The sequence below is a fragment of the Sphaeramia orbicularis genome, chromosome 12, assembly GCF_902148855.1.
Source record: "Sphaeramia orbicularis chromosome 12, fSphaOr1.1, whole genome shotgun sequence".
Lineage (NCBI taxonomy): Eukaryota > Metazoa > Chordata > Actinopteri > Kurtiformes > Apogonidae > Sphaeramia > Sphaeramia orbicularis.
The window spans coordinates 570,048-597,453 of NC_043968.1; the positions used below are offsets into that span (position 1 = coordinate 570,048).

A 27,406-nucleotide genomic window follows, 5' to 3' on the forward strand; every position below is an offset into this window, starting at 1 on the left:
AGGAGGTATTGTGATCGCTTTGCTTTGTGTGAGTGCGTGTTTGTTTGTCTGTTAGCAAGATAACTCAAAAAGTTATGGACGGATTTTCATGAAATTTTCAGGAAATGTTGATACTGGCACAAGGAAGAAATGATTAAACTTTGGTGGTGATCGGGGGGGGGGGGGGGGGCACTGATCTGCCTTGGCAGAGGTCTGCACTCTCCAAGTATTTTTCTTGTTTTGAATCTAGAATGCTCGTTACCTCTCTATCTCCTACTAAATTCTAAAATAATATAGTTTCCTGGTGTGTCCACACATACCCACATTTGGTTAAGACTCTTCTTCTTCTCTTGTTCTAACATCCATCAACATCTGTTATTTTTTTTTTTGGTTCATGTGACTCTAGTTGCACAAAAACAGGGCTCGTGACTGCGACTGAATTACGGTCGCATGCACCTGAGAATTTTGGTAGTGCGACTGTTTTTGAGATTACGATCGCACGGTGCGCCAATAAAAAAATGAGCGAAAATTAATACGTGCGCCTAGAATAATGGCTGCAGAAGTAACTCGTCAGCTGAAAATAAACAAGCTCCACGCCCCGCTGACTGAAGCGGAAAATCTAGTCCCCGCCCCCTCGCGTGCGCAGGCGGCATAAACAAAGGGATCAAATAACTCCACCGACGTTTGAAACAATCTCCTGACTTCAGGCGTGGTGTAGACCACAGTGACTAAGGGTACGTCTACACGGCAACACTCCGCAAAGATTTCTCCTTTGCGTTATAAAATCATTCCGCGTTAAGACGCCGCCGCTATGATAACGATCTGCATTAACATGAGTCCGCGAGGACGGCTGAATACGCTGTAGTGGCCATGCCAGACCAGTAGCTGGCGATGTAGAGCTGTAGTGAAACAGTGGCGGTAAAACAGGCGCCTGCGCACAAACAATTTCCGGTTTAGACAGCCTTTAAATGAGGAGAAGAAGACGAAGAAGAGGAGGAGGCGGACAACACTATTTACAAACAACAATGGCGAGTGGTCGTACAAAGACGCAGGACTTCTTTGTCTGGACAGACGAGCTGAGCACAGTTAGCAGCACGTATGTTGTTCTGAAACCGGCCATTGTTGTTGTGGTTGTTCCTTCTTTTTCTGCAGCTTTATTGTGTCATAGAGGCTGGCAAACCAGCTTGGAGGCGCATTACCGCCACCAACTGGCCCGGAGTGGGTTAACTGGCAGTTCTTGGCTGCGCGCGCATGCGGTGACGTCATATTTTACCCCGGAACGCTCCGACTCGCGTTAACACGGAGCTGGAATGCGGAGCGTATCGATAACGTTCCACCCTGGACCCTGGTATCAAAAGTTTCTGGATTCAGGCACTCTAGGCACCGTTTCCATGGTAACAGAAGGCTAATCCGCCATGAAATCTTCCCAGAGTCGACTGAAGCCGACGCCGTGTAAACGGCCCCTAAGGGCCTTTAGGCCATGAAATAAAAAAGTTGGTTGTTGCAAATAATGGTGTGATTCGTCTTTCTTCTCCAAGAACCAACTAAAGTATATACCACACATTGACAATTGTTTTGCACCTGTGTCAATGTAAGCTTTTTCTTTCATACTCTATTCAAATACTTTATTCTAGGTTGTTAACATTGCTTAAATACATATGGGAATATTACTTGGTATGGCCAAGAGTTTTGCTTGTTCTCCAATTTTTTTATATTATAGTGGTGCGCCTAGATTTTAGCCTGTGCTCCTAACTTTTTAGGGTTAGGAGCACAGTGCTCCTAGGTCAAAAAGTTAATTTTGAGCCCTGAAAAAGGTCTTTCCATTACAGTTTTGTGCAATATACCAATTTCACTACGCCTTAAAAAAACTACCCCTCACCACAACATAAACTTTTCATCAAAAAATGAGTTTTGGCAAAATTGTTGTTTTCCCATTAGGTAAATTTTTATGCACAAGTTATATTCATGCAATTTGAGGGTCAATAGAAAAGGGACTACAGTAACACTTAGTGATCAGATTGAACAGGGTTAGGATTTGAGTCCTACCTGAAGGGCTTGTCTCTACCATGACAAACGACAGCAACTGACGAACGACAGCCGGACAAGGAGGAGTGTTGTCCTTGAAGCAAACGGTAGACACCAAATCTACGAAAAAAGCATTACGCCGCTTCCTGAGCTGAATGTGCTGGTTTATTCTGGTCCTTCAAATAAAAAAAAAACCAAAAAAAATAAGAGTGACAGTGATGAAATAAAATAAAGTGTTTTCCTTTCACTCTGATCGACTTGCAGTTTCAGTTACAAACCTCGTGTCTTCACATGGAACCAAACGGAAATCTTCATCAACTGAAGTCTTGCAATAAGGACAGTACATCTGACCTGGGATCAGCCACTGTTTGATACAAGCCATGCAGTAGATGTGGTCACATGGCAGACGGATTGGATCCTGAGGTTCTTCAGTGCATATGCGGCACACATAATCAAACCTGTAAAAGGCAAATGAATGCACCAAGTGAAAGTAATAATCTTTAATCTCAAAGAAAACAGAACTGTACAGACTTCCACGTGGTACCATTTTCATTGTTCTACCGTACTTTGAGAAGTTACAACACATCCCCCCTCCCATGTAGATAATCATAAATCTTTATCATGAAATATCTTGAAACCTTTAGCCGATCAGCACCTGCATCACCTGTTATAAGTAAGAATCAGCAAATTTTATCTCGGAGGTCAATAATTTACTAAAATTTGTTGACCAGTGTGTTATCCCCACAAGGAAATTCATTGTCTAAACACAAACAGTGCCTAGCATTAGCATTAGCATTTGCATAAGCACACATTTATACACAGGTATATTTTTCTTTTTCTGTTAGTTTTTCTTCTGATCGTTTGCTTTTGGTAAAACATTCATTCATTTGTTCATTCCAATAGTGATTTTTTATTTTCTTTAACCAATTAGGAGCCAGTTTAAATATTTTATAAAGTCATGTGCTGTGGTTCCAGCTGCAGCAGCATCATTCTGAATGAACAGTCTGATACAGGATGTGCACTCATACCTGAAGAGGTGTCCGACAGCTCCATCTTTGCAGGTTCTGAGTAAATCAATTACAGCCTTAAACATCTCCTGAGATTTGAGATCTGAATTCCTTTCCAGGACCTTTATGAAATAGTTGAAGCAAAACATTTTCAGTGAAATCAGAACAATTTCAGTTATTGTGAGAGGTTTTAAATAATCAGAAGTTTTGGAACTTTAACTTTACCCTGTATTTTGAAAAACCTCTGGTAGTTTTCACTGAAATTACCCAGTAAAAAACTTTGATTCCAAACTTCCCCTGAAATAAGTTTCAGGAAAGGGAGAGACTTTTCAGATTTCTGGAATTGTTGGGGGTGGGGCTATGTGCTGAAGAATGCTGATTGGTGGAAGATACTGTCAGCATTCCACATTTCTGTTCACCCTCCATGTTTAATCTAGTGGCGTCGGTGAACTGGTTTATTCCATTTCTATTCCAGTGTGTATTGGTCATTGGAGCTAATAGCTAACTAGCACAAAGCAGAGCTAACTTTGGCTAATACTAAGAAGTGCAGTGGCACTAAATTTGGCTAACACTAACTAACACAAACTGGAGCTAACTGGCTAAAAGCTAACTAATACTCTTCAGATTTCTGGAATTCTTGTGGGCAGAGCTGTGTGTTGAAGAACTCTGATTGGTTATTTCATTTCTTCAAGATTCACTTTGGTTTACATTTTGATCACTTGGAAAATCAAGTAAACCATTGTCTGTTTGTCCAACACGCTTTTGAGCTTTTGAATGTATTCATCTTGCTCCAGTAAGTGCAGTGTCATAAGTCTGTTCATCTAAAACAGCCTGGACCTTGTTGAAGGTTTTTACTGAATATCCTCAAAAGAAATTCCCAGGATTCCCAGGTAAATAAATTCCTGGTAATTCAAATTCCTTGGAATGTTGGTGGTAAAGGGGCTAATGTGAGGGGTTTTGACCCATAAAGATCCAAACATCCACCTGTGGCCAAACCATCTACTGATCTAAACTGTTTAATTCCTGTTGATCCACTAAGTCTATCAATACATGGAAATAATGGATGGAAAATACAATTCTTCATCTTTTCATGGTCATCAGATATGACCCATTTGGATGTTCAGAGGCTCCGTAGTTACCGTGGAAACACCGTCATCTTCTACAACATTGATTCACCAGTAAAACCCATGGAGTTGGATCAATGACAGTGGATGGACACACTGGGTTTATGTTCAGTTAATGACAGATTTGCTGAAAAGTCATTTTTTCTTCAGATAATCTGAGCTTTTATGAACATCTACATGTTCATAAAAGATGATTTTCATTGAACAACGTAAAATACAGAGGACAAAATTAAAATAAAAGGTGATAAATCACTTAATAAAGGTTAAATAGTCACAAAAATTCCTTTGGGAACTGACACAAAAGTAGCTCTAGGTCTTTATGGGTTAAATGATTGTGATACATTGACAAAATGGGTTGTACAAACAAACCTTTCCAAGCTTCTTTGTCTGCTGTAAAAACAGAGGTGCCAGCTCCCCATTTATCTCTTCGATGCCCAACAGCATGTGTTCCACAAACAGAGATAGAGAAAATATCCGATTCCATCCACCTCTAAGAAAACAGAAACAGCACCGACACATGAGTAAAGAAATGCAGACTATAAAGATAAGGCAAAGTTGACCAAAGATCAGACCACCCAGGCCCTGCTTCGGTCTGCTGTCCGATCCACAGATGTCTGGTCCTGTCTTACCGAACCCTGTGGACCAGCACTTTGCTTTTTTCTCCATAATGTCTCGTGCTTTCATTGGAGCAGATCAACTCGATGGGAACCTGGAGTCTCTTGACCCGCCTGAGCCACGTCCGTCTTTGGGCATCTGTGTCCAGGTCTCCGGGCTCCAGGTACTCTACACATGCCTTAGCAGCAAACACATCAATTACCTGGAAGACACAGGGAATAGGACAACAAAACATCACCAGCTGAATCCAAGCAGCTGGACAGATGTCTGTCTGTCTGCATGGGCAGCAGGAAGGATGGACCTGACAACATGATGGTCCTGGCTTCTGCTGGCACAGAGACATGAATATGTAACTAGGAAGGAAACGGATCCAAGAAGGGACAAACTACAGAGCAAGAGCAAACATACAAATATCTCGGAACTGTTGTTGACTCCACACTTAATTTTAAGAAGAATCATCAGAAAGTGTGCATAAAGAGCACCAGCGTCAGCTTTGTCTGCACACGTCCCATTTCCACATTGATAAGACCATGACCACACTCTTATCATGGGTATAAAAAACAGTTTCAGCTAAATCTAACCTGAGGTCATATTTTAGAGGTAACTACCTTTCAAATGAGGTGTCATTGATTCATTTTGGCCTTGTGGTTCTTTAGGTCTTCAGTTTGGAAGGACCACAAGGCCAGCTTTGGAACTTGGTAAATAGGCCAAAATAGGTGGGAAGGAACAGGTTAAATAATATTTACTTAAAAAGACAATGCATTGCAGTCCAGGTAAAACAACTTTTACAGTTATGTTAATCGATGTTTGGACACCTACCAGTTCAAACCCATTGCTAGCGCTGGAATCTTTCTGAAGGTCGTGGGTCAGCTGGGGCTCAATGCACATCATCCTGGAAAGATTCTGTAACCGGTTCTTGAACTCATGGTAAGCAGCATGGACCCAGAGAAGAGAGGTCACTGCGTCTCTGACACCGAGCTTGAACTTCAGCTCATGAACACAACAGTTCATGGCATCATGGAGGAGCTACAAACCAGGAATGTGGATTAGCATCACGTATCACACAGACTTTACTGAAAATATAAAGACTTTGGTAACACAGAAAAACAACCTGCAGATCTTGTTCACGTGTCACATTCATTGTCATGGTGATGAAATCCTGTAGGTAGCACTGAAAAAACTCTGTCTGCATGTCCTGGTCTGCATTCTGAATGTGTTGCCCCAGAGGCGTTGTCCAAAAGAGCTCCTCCAGCTCATAATGAGTTTGTTCTATCAGGAAGCAAGATGGGCAAATGGTAGAGAAATGAAAAGGATACGACAACAACACAGATACTCATCAGTTCTGGACAGGGATGGGAATGGAGAACAGGTTCTTGTAGAGAACTGGTTCCCAGTTGCTCACTTCCTTGGAATTATTAGTCTGTTTGCTTAATGACTCCACTTATCGGTTCTATGACGTCATCACGCCAAAGGCGTCATCAGGTCATTTCCATATTTTGGTTGTTTCCTCTAAAGTCTGGTAGTATTTGACCAGTGAAGATGACACTGTGACCATTTACAACAGTTGCAGAGCTTTCAAGGGTTAAATCCCTCCAACATGCACAAATATTTAACCACAGCATCCAATTAAACTGCACCAGTGGGACTTCTCTCATTGGCTGCTTGGTGAAGGGGGTGGTGACTCTGGAGGCGAAGCCTACTGCATGGTGTCCTCTGTCACACCCACAAACATTAAATTGCTCTGAGTTCTATCGGTACTGTTAAAGATAGTGTCATTTCACAGTGTCAACCTGCTTCATTATTGTTTAGGAATAATCTCCATGACAACCAGGCTCAGATACAGCAGGTACATCTAACACTGCTTCAACTACACCTTTAGAACCATTTAGGAGGTTTGGTCCAATCAAATGTGAAATGTTAGCACATATTTGACATTAAGGAGTTCATGCAAACAAAGTCATTTGTTCTGTTTATTCCCTAATCCAATGAGAATTAATAAGAGAATAGATTGGGTATCAAACTGATAAGGGATATATAGATAATGGAGTTGGAAAATTAATAAATACTTATCAGTTTCCATCCCTACTTCTGGACCCACAAACAGGCCATCACCTCCACATTGAGGAGCATTGACCCAGAGGTCTTCCAGGTGGTCCTTGATCCTCCAACTGAAAGGAAGGCGGCATCCAAAACTCCCCTTTAGGGTGACGTAGTTCTGGACTGGAATAGTTCCTGTCTCTGAGCTAAAAAACACACAACAAATGACAAATATTATAAAATGGCTGCCATTTGTCATCATTCTACTTTAAGAATAAAAGTTATGCAAAACACACTACGACCACTTACCTGTGGTCAAATGTTAGCTGTGGGATTTCCAGCAGGTTCTCATTCCCAAAGATGTCCAACCACAGTCTCTTGAAAGATTCATCACAGTTTTTATTCAGTAAGATGTCCAAGTTTTGGTCACGGTCAATGACTGAGACCAGCTGAGCCAAGACAGGGACGACGGCAGCCTGAACATGCTTCCATAACGTGTTTCTGTGAAGACCCAGAAATACCTCTTTACTAATGTTTTAAACATTCACAAACAAATACTTTATTGATCCTTTGCAGGAAATTACAGGAGTTACAGCAACAGCAATCACATTCAATCATTACAAGCACTCTGCAATAGATAATAAGGACTCAAATTAAATATTAGTGCTAATTAATAAAGGAAAAAGAATATCTACAAGAATATACACGAGTAAGTTAAAACTACTACATGTGTAAAAACTATAGAGATGTATGAAATGTAAAGAACATATAAAATGCAGTGACAGTGAACTTGCTCTTCCCTTTTATTGCACATTGAATCACCTGAAGGATTTATTCATAAAAAGTCTACATAAGAAGACAACCTTTGGTGTAGTGCTCACCTGAAGGTGCCTCCTTTTTGCAAGGCATCAATGTCGGAAGCCTCTTTCATCACCCAATTTTCTTTTTTGCTATCGTGAATGACCAACAAGGAATGAAGACGCTTCTTCACAATTTGCAGAAATTCTCCTGATAAGAGTCAGATAAACATAAAGAGTCCTGCAAATGCTGTTGGAAACTAAACACTTACAAATAGTTTAATATGTCAAGCAATTTGTGAATGAACGTGTCTGGATTCCCTGTAAAACCACAGAGCCAAAATTTTTACACATTATTTCTGTCACAGCCATATTCTGAACATTCTGTTATTCACTTTATGACCACATCTGTATCCAGTAATCATCTGAGGGAGGAACTGGGGGTTCTTCGGTCAGTGTCAGTGGTGGTTGTAGAAGTAGTAATAGCAGTAGTAGTAGTAATAGTAGTAGTAGTAATAGTAGCAGTAGTACTAGTAGTAGTACTAATAGTTGTACTAGTAATAGTAGTAGTAGTAGCAGTAGTAGTAATAGTAGTCATAGTTGTAGTAGTAGTAGTAATAGTTGTAGTAATAGTTGTACTAATAGTAGTAATAGCTGTAGTAGTAGTAGTAGTAGTAGTAATAGTTGTAGTAATAATAGTAGTAATAGCTGTAGTAGTAGTAATAGTAGTACTAGTACTAGTAATAGTTGTAGTAATAGTAGTAGTAGTAGTAGTACTAGTCTTGTCCTGACAGTTTCGTGGGCTGTAAGTATCAGACTGGAGTTTTAGGATTATTTGTAGTGCTGCAGGTTTTAATTCTTCCTTTTTGTTTCTTAATCTGATCTAAATGTCAGGTTCAGTCTGTTTAATCTACTGTGTTCTTCTGTGTAAACAAAGCTGCTTTTCTGACCTGTAATGGCATCGTCGTTGCTGAGGAGCGTCAGGAGGATCTGAACTCTCTGTGTGCTGCGGATTCCACCTTCCACCTGATCCTTCAACATTCCCACAGCGTTCTGGACGCAACTTCGCACAAGCTCTGTCGTGTCCACAACATGAGCCAAGGCCTGGTTCAGGAGGAAACACTGATCAGAGACCAGAGGAGCATCTCACAAGCAAAAGGCCTGTCCTTGGAGATCGCCATGATGATAGTATAAAAACTTTACAATTTAGTATTTTTTTGTTTTTTTCTCCATTAATCTCTTAAACATTTCTTAATCATCTCTGCTCAAAACTACCAAACATTCAACGATTTTAAGTATTTTAATCAATAAAAAAATCCCCCTCCGCCCAACATTTGTTATGTGGACAATAAAAGATAGCACTGAGTAATCAAACTTGCATTTAAAGGGTTGAAATCCTGACAATTATTCAATATTTGATTGTTTTGATCAGGACTGAAGTTGATCAAAATACTTGACAAAAAAAACAACAAAAACTATACAGTTTTTACAGCAGCTTTTGAAAGTGGACATTTTTGTCCTGAATGATACAAGAGTGGAGAACATTTTCTTCAGTGTTACGATGATTTAGTAGAAAAATTACAATTTTAAAATGTCAAGAGAGAGATGTAGCTACAAAAACAAATGTGTCAAATATTCTAACAAAATGATACAGATGAAGAGGAAAAATTTGGCCTAATGGACAAAAATGTCCATAGTCATGCATGTTAATTGTCTTATACCACAGAGGTGTCACAGTCCTCCCTCACAATCAGACTCCCCTGCTGTGCATCGCAATTCAATCTTTATTTATATAGCACTTTTCATACAATAAAGATGTAGCACAAAGTGTTGTAAATTTAAAAATCAGTACACCCCACCACCACCCATATTACCAGTGCTAATATGTCCAAACAACAGCACATAAGAAGACTGACTGAGGATGGGAGGACCAGAAAGTAAAAGAGGAGGTGCTGTCTCAGGGAGCACCTGGAGCACATCTCCATCAGGAGCCCATTTAAGGGGCTCCTCTGCTCCAGTGCGGCGTCAGATCACTACTTCTCAGACCATCACAGCCTTTCCCTGATTTCACGGACCTTCCTGGACTCTCTCACCCTGGACTCAGCCCTGTGGACTCTATCCCCTTCAGGTTTTGTGTTTGTTTAGTTCTCGTGCTTGTTTTCTTCAATAAACCCCATTATCCAATTGAGCGCTGCGCCCATGACTCCTTTCATTGACTTCTCATCACAAGAGGTATATTTGTGTTTTTTGACAATGAACAGCTAAAATAAAAATGATTACTCACGTTTTCCTCACTCCCTGTGTAAGAGTCATCATCCACCTCCATGGCTGTTTAAAAATAAGCATATATTAATATAATTTAAGATCTTTTATGACGAGACATTTTATGCAGAGGAAATGAGAAATCGAGTATTTTGATTACCTTCTGGCTGAGCAATCTTTGTTTCAAACATCTGACTGATTGTCATGCTTTGAAGGGTTTTGATGCCTGAAACAATATCTTTTGATCGTCTGAGGTCATCAATGTGAACTGATCTCCACAGGCCTGTGCAGATTCACATATCTGGTCAAAGACAGTGATTAAAACAAATCAATCCAAACAGTAGAAAACCTTACCTCCTTGAAAGCCAACATAGGAAGTCCCTCCTCCAATTCTTGGCAGTCTGGTGATGAAGTACACAAACACTTTGCTTCCTGTGTTCTCCTGAGTTATCTTGTTGATTTCGTTTATGGATGAATATCTGAAAATGAACAGCAAAACATCAATATGGCAAAAATCACATGGTGGCAGTGCAGCATCTACCAGAAATGTCTGCGACTTACTTTGCAGATGCAATAAGATTGGCACTCTGAGAAGCTTCATCGAAATCATACTGAATGATGAGGACTTTGACATCGGCTCCGGTTTTGCTGTTTCCATTTTCAGTTGTGAGGAAGTTCCTACAAAGGGAGAACCGTTATAAACTTGGATTCGATATGTTTACTGTGAGTGTGCTGAAAAAGTCAAAGGGCCATTAATGATGTGAAACTGAACTCCACGCATTCACGTCCTCTGTACAAACCTGATCTTCTTCAGGAACGACTGTTCTGTGTCAAACTGCTGCAGTGACAGAAGTCCAACACTTGGCAACACCTGCTCTAGAGGCTTTAAGTCAGATGCTGTCAAAAGTCTCGAGAATGTTGTTACCTGTTGTACAGAATTACATACAATAATGACTTACAGATGTATAAAAACTATTAATTGTCCATATTAATGGCAAGTGATCTGGACTGAAAGCTGTAGGATGTATTTGAAACTAGCTTTGAATAACTTGCCATTTACCTCTGTGAAGGACGAGCTGCAGTGGACCTCCTGCTTTGTGTGAGCAAGTATGTAGTCAACCAAACAGCTGTTGTTCAGGTCTTCAAAGTAAACCCTGGTCAGATGTTCACTCTCCACCTTTGGAAGGCCACTGCAGTTCAGTCGCACCACTGAGTCAGGTGTAGCGCATTTCAGGAGCATGAGTTTAGCTTCATCCAGTACTCTCTTCTCTGGGTCTGAGTTTTCCACACTGTTCTTTTTGTTTTCTGTTACTTGAAGAACGACAGAGGCACATGTGTCAAAGTGGTAGCCAATGAAGACATCTGCTGGTAGGTACTCATACTCCTGAGTGTCTGTTGACTCCTGACTGTTTAGAGACACAAAGTCTTCAACCCATTTCTGCAATTCAGTCACAGTTCTTTTCTGCTCAGGTTTGAGGACAGTGAAGATATCCAGGTAGTGTTTCTCCAGCCTGTTGATGAGAGGTATAGGGAACTGTTTGTAGACCACCTCTCTTTCTTCTATAACAACAAGCCGGAATTCCTCATGGACCCTACATTTGACACGGTGGGTTCCCAGTCCAAGGTCCACATACTTCTGCCCACCCAAGTAGACATAGTACTGGTTCAGAGCATCGTAGAGACTTTCATAAAGGTTCTGCAGGTTCACAAGCACAACAGTCTGACCTGTCTCCATGCAGATCTTCACCCTATTGATGTTGCGGCAGATTTGGGTATACTCCTGATCTTTCAAGAAGCTAGAGCCAAAAATAATTTCCGGTTGACAACTTTCTGAAAAGAAAGTTTGCTGGAGAATTTGTAGAGCTGCGTAGTTTTTTGTCAGGATCAGCAAGTACCGGCATTCTTCCTCTTGTCCAACTGCCTGAATGTTTTCTCTCACAAAGTCAGTGGTTCTGATGCTCTCCAAATTTGGTACAATCTGAAGTCCTTCAGTAAAGACAGTAACTGCATCCACATCATCTCTACCACTGAAATTCCTTAACACTGCCTTTACGATTTCCTCTGCTGTGGGTTTCCTCTGAGAAACCTTGGCCACGGCAAAAATCATCTTAATCAGGCTGTAAAAATCACGCAATCCAAAAAAACCATTGCCTTCTTTGTTGCAGATATCCACGTAGGCTCTTGCAAAGGGTTCAAAGAAAGCTTTGACCTTCCGCAAAACCACTTCGTCAGATGAGCATATGCCTTTAGCACTCTCAATAAGTTCCCTCTCATCAGGATCACCACGGGAAACAAAAATCCCTCGGTTCATTTTTGCAGGGTCTAAAGCCCAGTTGGAGATGCCAATGAATCCAACCTTTTTGTGTGGTTGGGGATCATCATCGATACACCCTTCTTCAAGCAGTGGGTGAAGAGTTTTCAGTGGCATCTTTGGGGAGTCCTCAGCCAGACCAATCTCATCAAGGACCACAACTGAAGTGTATTCTTTCAGGTTCTTTCCTTCCTGGAAACGCCCACACTGTTTGAATGTGTTGATGATGCCCTCTGGAGTTGAATGAGGACTACACTGGAACGACACCAAATGGATCTGTTTAAGCCTTTTGTAAAGGTCAGAATGTGCAGCCTGACCCTGCATGGCATCAGCCACTAAGGTTTTAGACAGAGATTTTGAACTTCCTGGTTTCCCAACTAAGAAGAGAGGGATTCTTAGCTCAATACAGAGAACCATCATGAAGACGTTCTCTTTGAGGGCGTTGTTTCTTGCAATTGTATCTGCTATGGGCACCCCACTGAGAAATAAATCCTGCATGAGTGATATTTCCTGCTTTACTTTTCCTGGGTTGTATGCTGGTGACAGGCTTTTAGAGATTTGTTGTCTGTAGTCATCCTTATTTTCAAGGCTGGCATAGTAGCATACTGCTGTGGCCATAACTACAGACCATAGCACAGGATCTCTGACCTCTGGCACTTTCTGAGGACTTTCATTCCTTTTAGCATTTTGTTTTTTCTCAAATTCTTCAAGCTCTGCAAAAAATGTAGCATGGTTGTCAAAGAACCACAGAAAGGCCTGCATGCAGCGTTCCACATCTCTGAGGCTGACGAAGCTGCATTCATCCTTCCTTGTCCGCATATATTTCTGTGACCCAGAGAGGACATTGGTGATCTGAGTTACATAATTTTTACCAACTGGTTTGTTTTCAACCACTCTTTGCACAATTTGATGAATGTACATCTTCTCTGTGTGGTCATTCAACTGTCCAAAGTCCCACACAAGTGGGATCATGCTTGGGGGTAATGCATGAACTCTATACACTAGCTGGCGAAGTGGGATAGAACCAAGCTTTTCATCTGTCTCTTCAGCTCGAACTCTGTACCCGAGACCTGCAGATTCCAGCCTCTTGATCATCTCCTCAGTGTGTTTGCGGTAAGGGTTGCATGCTGCAATAATCTGCAATCCACAGTCAGGTGTCAGACTTTCCCCGTTGACTGTCTGGTCACAGAGGACTTCCTTAATGCTGCTGATGGCCTCAGTGGTGTTGGCCTCATCGAAGAAAAGAACAGTGTCAAATTTATACTCCTGTTTGTTTGCAGAGGCATTTTTTTCTGCCTCTCTAACTCTGGTGTGAATAATGTTTGGAGTTGTCCCTCCATGCACCTTCACAAGTTGCATGTTCTGAGCTGGTCTTCCATTTCTCTGGAGCTCACAAAGAAATCTGATGAGCCTTGTCTTACCACATCCCGTCTCCCCCATGATGATGACGGGGATGCCACACCTGAACCGCATATGGATTGCCAACATTTTCAATATGTTGTCAGTTGTCAGCTCATATGTTTCATCGGGGTCACAAGAAGACTGGATACCAAGAACATTACAGATTTGCTCTATTTTCTCTTTCCTTGGAAGACGGTCAAAATCAATATTGAAAGGCACCCTCTGTTGCATTAGGCCTCTATGTAATGCTATGCTCATAACATTCTTTCTTATCACCTTTCCAGAAATGGGCTCAATGGCGTCAACAGAATTCCCTTTATTGACCTTAAGATGGAAGCCAATAAAGGTCATAGACACGTGGTCATCATTGAAGAAGATGTACGGATGCGGTTCTGTTTCCCACCTCTTCCTAATAAGAAAAGGGGCCAAGTCTTCATCTTTGACACCAGTTAGGTCTACCTGTAGATTTCCTGGACTCTGGTCAGAAATGCATAGCGATGGAGTGGCGAAGTCCTTTGCCATCAGAATCATGAAGTCCACCACAAAGGTTTTGAATCCACGTAGGACATCTCCAGTCAATGAGGCATCACAAAAAACGGAATTCTCACAGTCTTGGAGCTGTAGGTTTAGGAACCATGCAAAGTGTCTTAGTTCTGCCCAGGATGGGTCCGGAATTCCACAATACAACAGAAACATCTGGAGACATTCCACATGTGACCCTTCAGCACGTTTTTCACTGTCATATTTGAACGTGTCCAGATTGGCATGTTTCTGAAACCGTGTGAGATACTGGTATGGTCGTTGAAAGGCAGCACTCCTGAATTCTTGGTCATCCATGAGTGGGTCTTCATTATTAACAAGAGAGGGACTCATCTCTAGCTCTAGTACCTCTTTAGGTGGTCGACAGAAAATATTTGGGAACACATCTGTGAATGAGTTATTCGCACTTCGAGCCTAAACAAAACAAGAAACCGAAAATAAAGGGTTTATTCAGCACTTTATAAGTAATGCTTACTAGTATCAAAAAAAGACATTTTATTAGTATCAAATTTCTAAAAAGAATCCTATACCTGATGTGAGGTATTTCTTAATGGTTTTGCAGTTTGCTCTAAAGTCTCAATGATGTACAGCTCCTTGTCACTGCACCTCCACACATTTCCCTCGGAGTCCATCAAATAATGCAGAATCAGCAATTTGAACAGAAATTCATCAAGACCTTTCTGCACCTGTTCAGTGAGATGAAACATAACTGTTATTATAATTAAGAGAATGAAAGAAAAGGAAATTAAATATTTACTGAAGGTGACCATTACCGATGATGTGACATCAAAATGGAACATGGTGAGTTCTTCCTTTTTGGAGTCACGTAAGAGAGACTGAAGAATCACATTCTCATCAACCTTCGGTTCAATCAAGCGAATGCATTTCATCACTGAGGATGTGGTTGAGTCCTGCAATTTCTCATACAACCTCTTAATATAGAGGGATTTACCTATTCAAAAAAAGAACAAAAAAGTCATTATTCATGTGTCAACAGTATCAGTATCTCTGTAATTTGATGACTGAGGTTAAAACTAAGTACATACCAACCCCAGCCCTTTTGGATGAGACAACACCAACACGCTTCCGGTCTTTGAACGCAGCAGCAGCACTAGATTGGGTTTCTGGGACTACATAGTGTTGGTGCAAGTATCTCTGGATTCTCTCCAGTTTCTCCTGAGGTACCATGTGCAGTTTGTACTGGCTGAAGGCTGATGGAAGGTATGTATGTTCTCTCTCTGAGCTGCAGATAATGACCAGCCTGTAGTCTTGTCTGCTTCTCATTTTCATTTCTTGAAAAAACTTCTCGACTTTAGAACTCACATCGTAAGTCAGCAGATCTCCATATAGCAGAGTGTATATCTTCTGTCCCCTGCTGCCTTTGCTAAGACAGCGCCTGAGGAAAAGTTCCACCTGTTCATATGATGTTGTGGAGTTGCACAAGAGGACCTCATCGTACGTAGGAAGTGTTTGATTTTTACTGCACATGTAAACTGAGATGCAAGATGTTAGGACTTCATCATGTGGGCAAACAACAAGGTTTGGTTTTCCGACTGCAAGACCATTAGGTAGCTCTCTGTGAATATATGTACCCTTGCTATTTTCTTTGTTTGCTAGTTTTTCTAACAGTCTTCCAAGAGTTTGTACATCAAGAATGTGTGGAAGAAAACTCTTCATGTCTTTCATGTAAGTGTCCCATATCAGATCAATTTTTTGTAAACCACTTGCCTGGTCTATGTGACCTGGCAATGGATGCAATTCCATGGTAAAATCTGAGCTGGCTACCTCATTTTCCGGCATCATTTCAAGTATCTTAAGCTCTTCCTGCGCTTCCAGCAGGTCAGCAGCTGTGCAGTCGGGCTTAATGAAAGAAAGCAACATGAGAACCTGATCACTGACACTGATCAACTTCTGCTGAGACAGGTTGGTACACAGGTTGACAATCTGTTCTGCCGTATAATAATTTAGATAGTAATGGTGGGATCTCTGATCCTCCACAAAATTCATCCAGTCATCCAGGTATTTCTCCATTTTCCTGCAAAGTTCAGGAAGCTGCTCGTCTACGCTGCCCTTCACAGTGACAGCGTTCAGACCACCGTCCACTTTGAAGTCCATTGTAATACTGGGTTCGTTACTATTTATGCAGCATCTGATCCGAGCTTCCCAGCATCTGAACAGAGGATTCCCGGCTGTGTAGAGGGCAATGAATGCTTTAGCTAGTCTCTGGGCACCATCAAAAACCTGAAAAACAAAGACAATCTGATTTGCACCCACAAATAATAGTTTAAACACAATGGAAAATACAAATTAAAAAAATAAACCTTTCAAACAGTACATACAGTCACGAAACCAAAGCTGAAGTGTCTTCAGTCCTACGGTGATCAGTAAACTGTTTATTTCCACATTAAAATAAAATGAAAATATTAGTAACAGAAAAAAGTACCTCTACAAAGTGATCAACTTGTTTTTTCCCCTGATGGCCTTTCCCAGACATGAGCATGAGTTTGTTCTGCAGTTCCCGCAGGTCCTCAAGGGAATAACTCCGTATCTGACCATCATCATGTCCCTCTGGAATCAGGAGTTTCAGGACGGTATCAAGGCTTAGCTGGAATGACAGACACACACAAATTGTCCTTAATTATTTTGACAGAATATTGAGTGTTCTCTGAGACAACGTCTGAACTGAATGAAAATTAGAATGCAGTCATCTTTGGTTTGTGGCAATTTGAACCTTTTTAACTGTTTGTGCACTGATCAGGTAGATTCCCTTGTCATTGATGGCTGATGCTAACGATAGAGACGACCTCTCCACTGATCCATGACTGTCCTTTACAGTCTTCAACCATTCCAGATAACGTGCACTGTCCCGCTGCAAAACAAAACAGTATTTTCAACGGTGAAGTTGTTTCCTGTTAACCTTCCAGTGTCCGGGTGAACATATTATGCACACTTTGGACTTCAAATTATACAAAATCGTATTATTTTCCACAATTTGTGTTAGGTTCGAATTCAAAAGTTGTTCATTTTTGCATGATTTTTGTCCCAGTCATTAAAATCTTTCCACTGTATACAGTGTTATATTCCTACACTAACATCCTTCCACCAAGTGAGTACAAAATCCACACTGACACATTTAACATTTGACCTTTTGTGCTTTCAGTGCTTTCATGTTCATTAAATATCTACATCAGAGTTGCACTGTAGTCATTTTCAGTACTAAAGAAATCAACTGTCCCTTCTTACCAGTTTCTTCGGTAAGTTTCCATCATTCTGTAAAGCTCCCCAGAGCTTATGGAGTGCTGTCTTCAAAGTGTGGAAATCGGAGTCTGGTTTAAGCTCATAAAGCAGTGAAGAATATCCCAGAACTGCATCGTGGAAGCAGGAGACTCGATGTATATCCTCATCATTCTCTCCCGCAGAGATGGAAGCCAAGTCAACAAATACCTTCAGCTCGTTGATATCTAAAAATATTTGCAAAAAATATAAAAATATATGACCATTATGACAAGAGCAGATCATTTTCTTATATCCATAATCATCTCAGACAAACATACTTGGGGAAAAAAACACTTTAAAAAAAAAAGAAGCTACACTGTAAGATACTCTATTACACCAGTGCAGAAATCTTCCGATAGAAGATTCTGGAGAGTATGTGGTGAAAATAAAGCCAATCATTTTCATATATTTTGGGATTGCCTTTATATTATGCCTTTTGAGAAAAGCATGGAGAAAATTTTCCAAGTCCAATTTCCATTAACATTTGAATCCATATACTTGGGAGAAGAGAACCATGGGAGAACAAACTCACAGGATAAGTATCTATTCAGAATATTGTCGGTGGCAGGTAAAAAAGCCATCACCAGGAAGTGACTAAAAAATAGGACCAATGGCTCTGTAGCTTACCGGCCAAATGAAAAGCTTTGGGAAATGTATCCAGATGCCATTTATTATCACCCAGTTATGTGTATTTATTATATTACAGAAATAGCCCATGTTTTGTTCATATTCCAATCAGATCTGTAAAAAATTCAAATTCCAACTTGATATCATTGATACTTACTGATCCACTTCCTATCCCTTATAATGGGAAAATTTTTCAAAGTCGCACCAAATCCAGAATCAGATCTGGATGGAAATAATTTCAATACCTTGTGTTGACATCATCATAAAGAAGCTGTATACCAAGTTTGAAGTCAATCAGAACTGTAGTTTCGGAGAAGAAGATGATTGAAATCTTTTCCCCATAAGAGCCCATGTTAAATTTTCCATAAGTTCCCGGATCCAGAAGAAGATCCTGATCAGCATGTGGACATTGTGTTTTGGTCATCTCCCCATCAGGGCTGTACTGTAGAAATTTCAACTTGATATCATTTATACTTACTGAGCTATTGCATCGATCCACTTCCTATCTCTTATAATGGGGAAATTTTTCAAAGTGGCACCAAATCCAGAATCAGATCCGGATCCAAATAATTTCACTAAATTTTTTTGTTGACATGATCATAAAGAAGCTGTATACCAAGTTTGAAGTCAATCGGAATTGTAATTTCGGAGAAGACGGCGATTGAAATTTTTGTCACGGACAACGACGACAGACAACGACAACGGACACTGCATGACAACAATAGCTTACGGCCTGTCAGCCGGTAAGCCAAAAAGGATGCACTCAAAATGAAGGACTGGATAGAGGTTATAGATGACATCTATAGGATGGAGGTGACTTTCTTAGACTTCATTCAGACAAATTCACCAATTATTGGAAAAACTGGGCTGATTTTATGACACTATTGAGAGCTGATTTTACTGGATAAGAGTAACATACATTTAGGCCCATGGAAAACCCTGAGTTCATGCTACACACTTTAAATGTTCGGTGTTAATCTTATACAGGGAAAAAGGGTTTCTGGAATGAAAGAATGGAATGGGAAAAACACTTATTTCCCACTAACTATTTTAGCTTCGTGTGTATATTTTTACTATTTCTGTCATTGCTCCTCTGTATGAGTATGTTTTCATTTTTTGTTTGATTTCCTCTGCATGTATAGAAGTTATATACATGATGTAAAACGCTGATAAAATAATGCTGCCTGAAAAAATAATAAAAAGATAATTAAAAATAAATAAATAAATAAAAATTAGGAATTTTCATTTGTATAGTTTTACATCCTCTCGCAATTTCATATGTTGTACTTTTAACCTGTACTGTGATGTTAACAGTTGTTAAAATCATTCTTACCTTTAAGTGCATCTTTCAGCCATTTTATAAAGTCCCCTCGGAGGCTCAGCTCATGCAGACAGTTTCTGCGAAGCTCGGTTATTTCCACCAGATCCATCTTTGCTTGCATCAGGTCATCGTCAATCCGATTGAGCTGCTCTCTCACAAAGTCTTCATGATTCTAAATGCAGTTAAAAAAAATAAAGGTTATGTTTTACATCACAAACATCCACAGAATGAATATAAATGACACTGTGCATAAGTTTAAAGCACTGATATTTTGCTTTTTTTTAAAATCTTTTTTTAAATGTAATTCTTCCTTTTCCAACATTTCCCTGTGATCTCCATAAACTGTAAATGTTCTGCTTGGGTTTGAATTCTTCATTCATTCAACTCCACAGGCCCATCTTCAACCCTATTTGTGAGCAATGACACCAGAAAGGTGGTTTGGAGCGCTGGCCCTTTAAATGCACATGAGCCACTTCAGGCCCCGCCCCCTCCAGGTTGTCGACTGTGCTGCTCTGTCCCGTTCAACCAACAACTGAACATTTTAGGTAATGGGCTCCAAGTTTGGACATACTTTCAGTCTGAACTACAACCGCTGCTGCTGACAAACGATTATGGAGAAATACTGGAGAAATGTTCATCTGAAGTCTGGACCTTATATGAGCAAATGTAGAGACGTAACTAGTTATAGCAACTTAAGCAGAATTCAAACAGGTTGTAGAAATCCACTGGATTTTTGCCAGAATTAATATAAAGATAGTTTTGCAGCGCTGGAGGGTTCAAATTCAAACTGTATGAACTATTAGCGTCCAAATACACAAATAAATGAACCACAGACTAAGAAAAGTGGGTTTAGACAAATATGAGCCCTTTAACATCCACTGTTGTTCCTCCTGGGCAGTGCACACTGCGGTGTTAAAAACAAGTAATGGCACACTGTTGTGATTGAACATCATTTTGAAGTGGTGTTTGCCACAGTACTGTGGGACTACCTGTCTCATTTGTCTATTACCACAAAGCCAATCAGTGCGCTCATTATATGATGTGTAGACCTGTAGCCTGTCATCCTGCTGCCACAGTACTGTGGCCATAAGTATCACACATGCCATGTGTCTATCTGATTACAAAAAAAGGCTGGGGTGCCAGAGGCTACGTCCAGACGTGAACGCTTGTGGTATTTTTCTATTGTGGATTCTAAAAGTTTCACCATCATACATGTATTGTTTCAAGAAATATCTGCGTCCAGGTGGAAAAGGGAAAACTGGGTTAAACTGTGCAATACATCTGCCACACCTATATGTGGCGCTGTACACAGACACAGACAGAACTGCAGGATACAGTAAAATCACAGAAGAACATACTGAGGATGCGCATGAGGTTATGTCCGGGGTTTTCTTCTTCTGGTCACATGGTCCTATGGTGTCATTGTTTCCAACAAGTGGTGTTTTGCCCATCCATACAGGAAAGCAAGGGCAGCGTTGTGAGATTTTTATGCTCTAGGACCCGTTCTCCAAAAATACTGTTTCAGTGCACCGACAACGGCGGTGTCATGTGGACGAAAGGCCAAAATGATATTGAACTTTTCTGGATTGACATAATTTGGTTGTGGTGTGTACAGGGCGCATACGCCACATGTCACCCCAGTACTGTGGCAACAAGAGGCTGATGAGTTCATGGAACAGTGTCCATGTTTGGCTCCGTGGCAACAACATGTCCTTACTGCTTATTGTCACAGTACAAATGCTAACATTTGATTGGCTCTGCAGAAACAGACAAACCGATATTTCGTGCCACAGTACTGTGGCAGTAGCCATTGCCAATTTATAATTCTTCCTTCATTAAGGTTTTTGTCCCGTATGTTTGATTGAAAAACACTTACTGCTTTAGTGAGAGTCTCCAGAACCCTGAAGTCGCCTTGGAGACCGAGCGTCTCTTTGACCCTGGTGATGGTTTCAGCTGAAGCCAAAGCTAAATGCAGCTCATGATACTGTTTAATCTGCTCAACCCGGCCATGGATCCACTGTTTGTCGGCCGAAGGATCAATTCTGCACATGATGTCCAGTTCGTCTTTTAGCTGTTCATACTTCTGCTTGGAAATCCTGAACAACTTGTTCACTTCCTCAAATGTTAAACTGCCGGTTTTTAGACGAATGTAGATGTCTTTGTACTCGTCATAGCCTTTAACTAAAACTTCGTCACGGATCATCTTCGGTGTCGCCTTAATGTCTGCTACTTGTTCATCACTTGCGTTGTCTTTCAGTTTGCTTCTAGCAAAGAGTCCGGCTTGTTTCTCACAACACGAATGGAAAATCCCACTGTCTCTAAACTTGTACAGGACTTCTGCCATGGTTCGGATTTCTTCATCCAGAATGAAGTGGGTGACGGCAGGTATTCGAGACGATGGCTGGTCAAATGGACGGACCTTCATGAACTGGTTTAAAGGCATGACCTCGACGTTGTCCTTCCGTCTTTCTTCCATGTTCACAACATCAACTACCGTGAAAATCAAAATGACAATCAAGATTCACGTTTTCAGATGTGATCATAAACTGAGCAAATGTTGTGATGTGACCAACATACCCGTCAAAAACTCCTTCAGCTCGTTGGTCTTGTCTAAGAAGACGTCAGTCAGTTCTTTCTGATGGTGAACGGCTTTAACTTCTTCGTGTCGGTGTTCTAGAAGACTTTGCATCTTGTCCTCATTTTTGTATTGTTCTTTCTCACAGAGTAAATCTGATCAAATCATACACACCTTTCAGTAATTCTATGATAGTTATTCAGAAAATACTGTTTAGGATCAATGATTATACATTTTCCACAGATAATGTCAAGACCGTCATTACCAATCTTCAGTAGTTTGAGGAAGGTCTCCCTTCTGCCCAAAATGAACTTGAGGAGGCTGATCTTAATGTCTCCACGGATCAGCTGATTGTTAACGACCATGAATGATGACACGGCTTTCTTCATTCTGTGGCTTGAATCCTCAGAGAGCTTCTCAAATATACTTCTTCCTTCTGCATTAAGACATAACATCATAAATAATACATGACTTCTGCTTTAACATCATACAATGATATGCATTTAGAGATGCGGCCACAGATTATTTTTGTAATCGAATAGCCTATTGATTATTTCCTTCAATTTGATTAATCCTCTGGTATCCCACCCATAGAGCAGTGTTTCCCAACCACTGTGCCATGAGAAATCATTAGGTGTGCCGTGGAAGATTATCCAATTTCACCTGATTGGTATGTTGACAAGCAGCACAGTAATCATAAAGATTTTTTTAACAGTACTATCTCAGGTCTCTGATGACTGCCCTAGATACCTTTATCTTTTACCACTGAGTAACGATCTTTGCTACGCCCTAGGCTAGGTCTGCATGCCTGCAAAGTGCATGACCATCAGTGGCCTCTAACCTACTCCAGTACCCAATAAGTAGGGTCCGGCGAACCAGGCTACTAACAGAGGGGGGTCACTTAATTTTAATGATCAACTTACCACTTGGGTTTTGGATGGAAGAACCAACACAGGAGAAATGAAGAAATTCACCAAAAAGAAGGGTTGAGCTTTAAAAAGTTAAAACAAAGCTTGATTTATTGATTCCATCAAAAAATAGAAAAAATTACAAAAATGTGAACATCAAAGAGAAGGCAATTATCCATTAGTATCTCTTCCAATGAACTCGTAACCTAAAGTTTTCCCATCTCTTTTTATAGTCTTTAGTGACTTTGGAAAATTCCCTTTACCAGTTATGTTAATTTCATACACACACATTATTGGTTAACTTTTGTTACTGGACAAAAACACATATTTGCCCCACATGGGGGCAACCAATCACAATCAAAGCTTAAACCACTCCATGTGGGGTGCTATGAATCCCATATGGGGTAGAACAGCTGTATGTGAGAGCAAGCACGTATACATATGAAAGTTCAGTCCTAGGTTATGCACCTGTCTTGTTGCACCTGCACAGGATGTTCATCCGAACGTTCATGTCTAGCACATCAACCACAGAAAGTCCCCAAAGTTTCCATGCTCTGCAAATTTGCACAATGCATCCCAGACATGTTAACCCAGACTTGACCTCTCAAAACAGTCTACAACAATATTTCAAAGCAAACATCATTTTATACAACAATACAGCAATTATTTTTTAAGCAAAACTATTTCAATAGATAGAATAATAAAGCTAGGCATCAAGCATCAATCCTTAATCAGTCATAGAGCCCTTGCCTGGTGCAGGACAGAATCCCGAAATACCCCGTCATCGATCGTCTGTCAATCGTGCCAGGGCCCTATGCCCAACAGGTACTGGAAGTGAGCAGTGTGATATAAACTCAAGGAAAAAAGAAACGCACCATTTTCATTTTCTCGATTTTTTCAGAAATATGACAGTTATTGCAAAATTGCAAACTACTATGAGTTCCATACTATTCTGAGTCAAAATGAAATGATTGTTTTCCTGGTTCCGGTTGAATGATTTTGATTAGCAATAAGAACTGTATTTGTGTATTCCTCACCGATGTGTGCTCATGAGTGAAACTCAGAGATGAATTGGACCTCTCCTCAATTGTGCACAACCATTCCCTATAAAAAGACACCAAAATGGAGCAAAAACACATTTGTCCACAATGCCACGACTACTGCAAACCGGAGAGAGATTGGACCATTGGCATGCTTCAAGCTGGATGGAGCAGATGTGCCATAGCCACGGGCTGACTGGCATGGTCCTGTGCAGCGGATGTAACACGCGGTCGACCAGATCTGGGACGGTCACTGGAGGAGCTGGTGGTGTGGTAACGCTCAGCAAGACGTACAACGGTAGAGTGGTGGACTCCAAACACCCTGGCTACAGCCCGTCTACTCCGTCCAGCTTGAAGCATGCCCATGGCCCGATCTCTCTCCGGTTACAGTAATCATGGCATTGTGGACAAATGTGTTTTTGCTCCATTTTGGTGTCTTTTTATAGGGAATGGTTGTGCACAATTGAGGGGAGGTCCAATTCATCTCTGAGTTTCACTCATGAGCAGACATCGGTGAGGAATACACAAATACAGTTCTTATTGCTAATCAAAATCAATCCACCAGAACCAGGAAAACAATCATTTCATTTGGACTCAGAATAGAACTGAACTCATTGTAGTTTGCAATTTTGCAATAACTGTCATATTTCTGAAAAAAGTTGAGAAAATGAAAATGATGTGTTTCTTTTTTCCTTGAATGTAGATACATACGACTGCACGCACCAATGATCCCCTCTACAACAGTTTCACCCTCTCTGTTTAAGAGTAGGTTAAAACGTTCCTTTTTGATTAATCTTATAGTTAGGGCAGCTCAGGCTGCTCTTAGTTATGCTGCTATAGGCTTAGACTGCTGGAAGACTCATCTGGATACACTGAGCTCTTCTCTGCTCCTCCTCCTCTATGACCTCCTCTCTGCTCCTCTTTCTCCCTGACCTTTTCCTCTCCTAATTTCTCTTCTATTACGCCCCAGCGAATACATGTTACTGACTTGACTTCTGCCCTGGAGTCTCTGTCTGTGCTTTATTGCCTCACAGGTTTTCCCTGGATCGTCACAGGTTTTCCACAGGATCCTCTCTGGACCTGCTGCTGTCCTCCTGCCTCTCTCCTGCCTTCATCGTCATCACTCACTTATCCATATAGTTATGACAGTGTTTATTCTATAGTTCCATAGATGTTCTAGTTCAGTTTTCTGTGTATCAACTGCATCCATGTGTCTCCCCCTACTTCCCCCCTTCTCCCACTCTCCCCCAGTCTCTCTCTATCTCTATCGCTCTCTCTTTTTCTCCTCCTTTACGTTCTCTCTTTAACCCCAACTGGTCAATGCAGACAGCCATCCTCCAGGAGTCTGCTTCTGCTCCAGGTTTCTGCTGTTAAAGGGAAGTTTTTCCTCACCACTGTCACCAGTCACAAGTGTTTGCTCCTGGAGGATTCTGCTGGGTTTCTGTAAATTGGCTTAGAGTCTGGTTTTGACCAACTCTATATGTCAAGTGTCGTGAGATAACTTTTGTTATGATTTAGCGCTACATAAATAAATTTGATTTGATTTTTACCATTTTCCTTTGCAAAGTGAAAGTGAAAATGAACCGGCCCCGATGTGGTGCATTCTGATGATAAAGCCCCCCTCACTAGTAATGCGCAAATCAGCGGGTTACCTGCAGGACCCACGGATCTGGTTGGGGCGAGGGGGAAATGCCTCTATTATACTACAATGGACCTCAATCCATAAGTCGTGGGGTCGCTGACGTACCCCTCTCAGCTTTCTCGTTCCGAGACTAGGTTTGCATTATATTTCAATAAATACACTTTTTGTGTCATTTTTGTTTGGTGGTGTGCCTTGTGATTTTTCTGATGTAAAATATGTGCTGTAGCTCAGAAAGGTTGGGGAACACTGCCATAGAGGCCTTTCCTAACCACTGAAACTGTGTAATCTGCACAGTGCCGTAGTACTATCAAAAGATTTTTCATAGTTTATTTTTTTACATTTGCATATTTTTGTATTTCATCAACTTGAGCTATAAATAAAAATATCAAATTTCATGCCAAATTAAATGACAATAATTGTCATAATTTTTAACCCTTTAAATGCCATGTTTGTAATGTAAACAAACCATATTTTTAGGGTTAGACATATTGTGCACACTTTGCACTTCAAGTTATAAAAGGTCATTTTTCACAGTTTTTATTAGATTGGAATTCACAAGTTAATTTTTGCACAATTTTACAATTCTGATCCATCCACTAAAATCATCCCATAATAAACAGTGTTAAATTCCTACACTAACACCCTTCTACCAAGTGAGTACAAAATACACACACACATTTAACATAGAACCAAAAATAATATGAACCAATGTTGATGTTAATCACTGACATATGACAGGAGGTAAAAAAAAACAAAACAAAACTAACTCAATTTTCTTGAATTTATTGAAAAAAGAGTGTTTTTTTGCATCAAAAAAATATGGTTTGTTTACATTACAAATAAGGCATTTAAAGGGTTAAAAATATGACAGTTATTGAGTATTAGGTATTTTTAATTATGGCTCAAGTTGTTGAAATACAAAAAAAATGAAGTTAAAAACAAACTGTATGAAAACATTTGTGCCATTACTACAGAGCTGTGCATATTATGCACTTTTGGTGATTAGGAAGGGCCTATATGGGGTCCCGCCTCCTTCAGGAATGGCAGCATAAGAGAGAGGTCTCCCCGACATAATTCTAAAAATATCCTGTAAACGGACGAATTAAACCCACCAAGTACAAAAACTTTAGAATAACAGGATAACAATGGAAACGAGAGAAAAAAGCAAAAAAACTACGGCTGAATTTAACAACACAGACGATGACTCATGAGGCACGGAAGGCTATGCTAGTGGAAAAAAATGGCACCAAGCAGAAGCTAACGAGAAGGGCAAGGTAACATGGAGAGAATTTTAACAAGAATTCAAGACTTCCGAAAGAAAACCACCGCCAGCTGGAGGATATTAAAGACGAACTCAACAGACAAACCAGAGATCGAAGAAGCGGAAACTCGCTTGAGCCTGTGGAAAATAGACACAAACACTGAACAGGTACTGAGACACATGCTAAAAGTCCAGGCTCACAACGCGAAAAGCTAATTGACCAGAGGGAAGAGCAAGGCGAGAGAAACATCCGAATTTACAATGTGCCGGAGGACGAGGAAGGCAACTCAATGATAACATTTGTGGAGAAACTCCTTAGAGACAAACTAGACATTCAGTTGACAACTGAACTGCACATTGACAGAGCACACAGAGCATTAGCCCCGAAACCAACGGTGGCAGGTAACCCAGATCAATCGTGATTAAATTCCACTATTATAAAACCAAAGAAGTAGTTCTGCACAAAGCATGGGAAAAAAAAAGGGGGTAATGCTTAACGTCAAAGGATGTTATTTTGATCATGACAACCCAGCCGCAATATTAAGCAAGCGAAAAGAATACAATGAGTAAAACGAGTGCTGAAAGAAAACAGAATCCGATTCCAGACCCCCTACCCAGCCAGACTACGCGTTTTTTATGAAGAAGGAACGCAGCTCTA

General features: G+C 40.6%; 1 protein-coding gene across 1 annotated transcript in view; it reads right to left on the minus strand.

The window, feature by feature from the left end:
* The window catches only part of LOC115429936 (E3 ubiquitin-protein ligase rnf213-alpha-like), a 73,381-nt gene that overhangs the window by 25,940 nt on the left and 20,035 nt on the right, over positions 1-27,406 (minus strand). The window contains exons 15-41 of the mRNA XM_030149769.1: positions 22,163-22,333; positions 21,900-22,052; positions 21,199-21,812; positions 19,335-19,494; positions 17,342-17,559; positions 16,830-16,967; positions 16,542-16,703; positions 15,145-16,339; positions 14,872-15,050; positions 14,629-14,784; positions 10,907-14,512; positions 10,647-10,771; positions 10,408-10,524; positions 10,201-10,325; positions 10,007-10,129; positions 9,869-9,912; positions 8,535-8,688; positions 7,669-7,795; positions 7,097-7,288; positions 6,863-6,993; positions 5,862-6,019; positions 5,570-5,776; positions 4,765-4,952; positions 4,505-4,625; positions 3,033-3,133; positions 2,283-2,462; positions 2,026-2,180 (exon numbers count right to left, since the gene is read on the minus strand). Coding sequence (XP_030005629.1) covers positions 2,026-2,180; positions 2,283-2,462; positions 3,033-3,133; positions 4,505-4,625; positions 4,765-4,952; positions 5,570-5,776; positions 5,862-6,019; positions 6,863-6,993; positions 7,097-7,288; positions 7,669-7,795; positions 8,535-8,688; positions 9,869-9,912; positions 10,007-10,129; positions 10,201-10,325; positions 10,408-10,524; positions 10,647-10,771; positions 10,907-14,512; positions 14,629-14,784; positions 14,872-15,050; positions 15,145-16,339; positions 16,542-16,703; positions 16,830-16,967; positions 17,342-17,559; positions 19,335-19,494; positions 21,199-21,812; positions 21,900-22,052; positions 22,163-22,333 — 9,000 coding nt within the window. The remainder of the gene's footprint in view (positions 1-2,025; positions 2,181-2,282; positions 2,463-3,032; positions 3,134-4,504; positions 4,626-4,764; positions 4,953-5,569; positions 5,777-5,861; positions 6,020-6,862; positions 6,994-7,096; positions 7,289-7,668; positions 7,796-8,534; positions 8,689-9,868; positions 9,913-10,006; positions 10,130-10,200; positions 10,326-10,407; positions 10,525-10,646; positions 10,772-10,906; positions 14,513-14,628; positions 14,785-14,871; positions 15,051-15,144; positions 16,340-16,541; positions 16,704-16,829; positions 16,968-17,341; positions 17,560-19,334; positions 19,495-21,198; positions 21,813-21,899; positions 22,053-22,162; positions 22,334-27,406) is intronic.